The sequence below is a fragment of the Propithecus coquereli genome, unplaced genomic scaffold (genome assembly GCF_000956105.1).
Source record: "Propithecus coquereli isolate 6110/MARCELLA unplaced genomic scaffold, Pcoq_1.0 Scaffold15, whole genome shotgun sequence".
NCBI classification, from domain to species: domain Eukaryota; kingdom Metazoa; phylum Chordata; class Mammalia; order Primates; family Indriidae; genus Propithecus; species Propithecus coquereli.
The window spans coordinates 9,873,901-9,877,312 of NW_012139413.1; the positions used below are offsets into that span (position 1 = coordinate 9,873,901).

A 3,412-nucleotide genomic window follows, 5' to 3' on the forward strand; every position below is an offset into this window, starting at 1 on the left:
CAATCAGAAACCCTCTGTATAATATTCTTGACAAGCCTAAATTACTTACGTTACCATCATCACTACCATTGCCATATCATCATTTATGGTATTTTTTTTTTTTTTAGCCACATCGATAATGCCATTTACATAGTGTCTCCTATGTGTCAGACATTGGACAGTTAACTACATCTCTGTGAAGAATATATTGTCCAAGTTTCCTAGATAAAGTAACTAATCTTTTGAAGAATAAGATATTTCAGATTATTAAATGGTAAAACCAAAATTTTTACCTATGTCTATGTTGACTACACAAAACACCTCCATAAAAACCTGATATTTTTACTTGATATGCAAAATTAAGTTTATTGGGCCTATTGTAATAAGGGAGAATACCACCTTGACAGAATGTATTAGTTTGATAGAACCTCTATAACAAAGTACCACAATCTGGGTAACTTCAACAGAAATTTATCTCATCTTTCCAGGTGTTCTCAGGGTTGGTTCCTTCTAAGGGCTTTGAGAGAGAATCTGTTCCATGCCTCTTGCCTAGATTCTGGTGGTTTTCTCACAATCTTTGGTGTCCCTTGGCTTGGAGACATATTACTTTACTCTCTGACTTCATGTTCACATGGCATACTCCCTATGTATATGTTTATCTCCCCTTTTTATAAGGACACCAGTTATATTGGATTAGGGACCCATGCTACTGCAGTATGACCTCATTGTAATTTAACTAGTTATGTCTGTTTACGGCCTATTTCCAAATCAGGTCACATTCTGAAGTACCAAGGGTTAGGATTTCAACATATTTTCAAAAGTATCTTTGAAATTTTCAACTTATTTTTCAAGTACTAACCCCCAATACCTAACGTGGATTCCTATGTATAACAATAACCTAACTAATTTTTGAGGGAGACAATTCAACCTATAACACTGAGTCTTAGCAAGCCTCGAAATAAAGAAATTAGGAAAGAGTATTTATGAGATTTTAAGCCTACGTTGTGTACATTTTATAGCAAGTCTTACAGAGTGGAGTACTGGTTGGGCCTGAGCAGAGTTTCTGACTAATTAGTTTTACATTGGTTGGTAAAATGAGGAGACGTACATAAAACGTGTTTTGATGAACAAATTGTTAGTCTAGATATGTATGCCCTTTGGTTGATTCATGGTCTTATTCAAAATTTCGGTATATGTTGAATCAAGCAGCTGGATTACTTTTGCTTGGTCTCAGAATTGTTCAAAATAGGGAGTGAAGAGTATACCTTGTCACAGAACTTTTTACTATAAAGAAAATTGGAATTACGTTGGTTTCAGTCCTCATCTTTATAACTTCAAAGCTTTTCAACTGCATCGTTTTAACTTTCTTTTCTGACAAAACAAAGAAGAAAAAAAAAAGAACTTTCTTTTCCATCATTGATACATCCCAAAGTAGTCTGTTACGCTTTTAGATAACTCTAATAAACCGGTTGAAATCAATTTAGATTAAATTTTTTACCCTGTTGCAATCACTGTTGGTGAAGATTCAGTTACATCTCTCTTCCCCATGAGAGTCTTCAAAAAGATTACCTATCTTTCTATAAGTCTGTCTAGCCACACACATACTAATATATGTCCTGTTCTAAGTCTTCTGTTTTCTACACAAATAACCTAGCTCCTTCAGGTTTTCACATACAAGCTATATTTATACTGTAAACAATAATCATTTCCTATGATGTCAATAATGTTGATAATTCCAAGAGTATTGTTTTAGATAATAACATTATCAGCATCCCATGTCTTCTTGCATTCTGAAACTTGGCTACACTTGCAAGTACAAAATGAATTAATTAAAGTATCTTTGATTCATTTCAACCATATTAACACAAGTATTGATACAATGTGTTACCACTTTGTTGGTAGCATATAAAACCATGTGGCAGTTCTATCCATAATATATCTTACTATTGTTTTGAAGTTACTTTGTCAATATTTAAAATATCATAAGCATTTTGTCTAGGGTTTTCTAGGTAATCATGTTTATCAATAACATTCTGTTCTACTAGCTGTAATAGCACAATATTTAAAATAGAGAAAGGATTTCAGGTGTAAGTTTTGTAGTCAAGGTGTCTACATTTAAGTCTGAATTTAGGAAAAAAGGTGGGGGAAATGTCAAGAATTGTCTCTTTTGGTAAGAAAACGTTCTTTTGTAAATACATACAATGTCAAATGTGTTATAGAATTCTACTCATTTTAATTGATAAATATTCTGTGATGGGTAATTAGATCAGTAGAATGAAGTCCAACAATCAACAGAACCCTTAAAGCACTTTAGAGTCCTTTTGACTCTTCAAAGAAAATTCAATAAGCACTTGAAAAACAAAATCAATAAGGAGTTTTAAATGTTTCTTTTTTGATTCACCACAGGCTCCAAGTTTTCTCTCCGAGGCCCTTTTTCCTAGACATGCAACAAAAATTGAAGAAATGGATCCTTTTTTCAACCTTCATGAAACTATTACCAAGGTAGGGGAAAAATGTATTCATAAACAGGTTGAAAAAGTTTTGTTCTTGTTTTGTTGCTAGATGGGGAAAAGGAAAATAACTATTAATAATAAAGGGCAATCTATATATTTTCATTTGTAGAATATACTAGAAAGGATTTTAGTACGTGCTTTTATTTTACTAAGGAGTAAAGATGATAAGCAACTCATTCAATATCATGCAGACCCATAACTGATAATTTGTATTAAAATTCAATTTTTAATAAAACAATTAGTTTTTTCTTAATTTGAAAGTAGATTTGTGTTATACTCTCAAATATATCTCTTCACTTTAGATTAAGGGCAATATAAAATAGGTCTTTGAATTTCTCTTCGAAGGTTCATTTTAATGTTTAAGGTATTTATAGTACTTTTTAGTTGCAGTTTTTAAAAGGCTCCTTTTTAAAATGAAAATGTTAGACTGCATGCATAATAAGAAATGTTTTAACTGTGTGGTGGTAATACTTACGTTGTTACTGTACAGACAGTCCCTGACTTGCAATGGTTCAACTTATAACTTTTTTACTTTATAATGGTGCAAAAACAATACATATTCCATAGAAATCCTACTTTGAGTACCCATTCAACCATTTTGTATTATGCTTTCAGTGAAATAATCAATAAATTGCATAAGATATTCAACACTTTATTTTTAAATAAGGTTTGTTTTAGATGATTTTGCCCAACTGTAGGCTAATGTAAGCATCTGAGCACATTTAAGGTGGGCTAGGCTAAGCTACGATGTTAGGTTGGTTAGGTATATTAAATACATTTTCTACTTGTGATATTTTAAACTTACAATGGATTTATTGGGATGTAACCCCATTTTAAGTTGAGGAGCATCTTTGAAAGTTTATTATATGAAGAAAAGTAAGTTTTATAGTATGGAGTAAATAAATTTAATGTTCCTGATA

General features: G+C 31.7%; 1 protein-coding gene across 1 annotated transcript in view; it reads left to right on the top strand.

Annotated features, from left to right (window-relative positions):
- The window catches only part of NAALADL2 (N-acetylated alpha-linked acidic dipeptidase-like 2), a 1,013,114-nt gene that overhangs the window by 757,433 nt on the left and 252,269 nt on the right, over positions 1-3,412 (top strand). Inside the window, exon 12 of the mRNA XM_012640170.1 lies at positions 2,386-2,481. Coding sequence (XP_012495624.1) covers positions 2,386-2,481 — 96 coding nt within the window. The remainder of the gene's footprint in view (positions 1-2,385; positions 2,482-3,412) is intronic.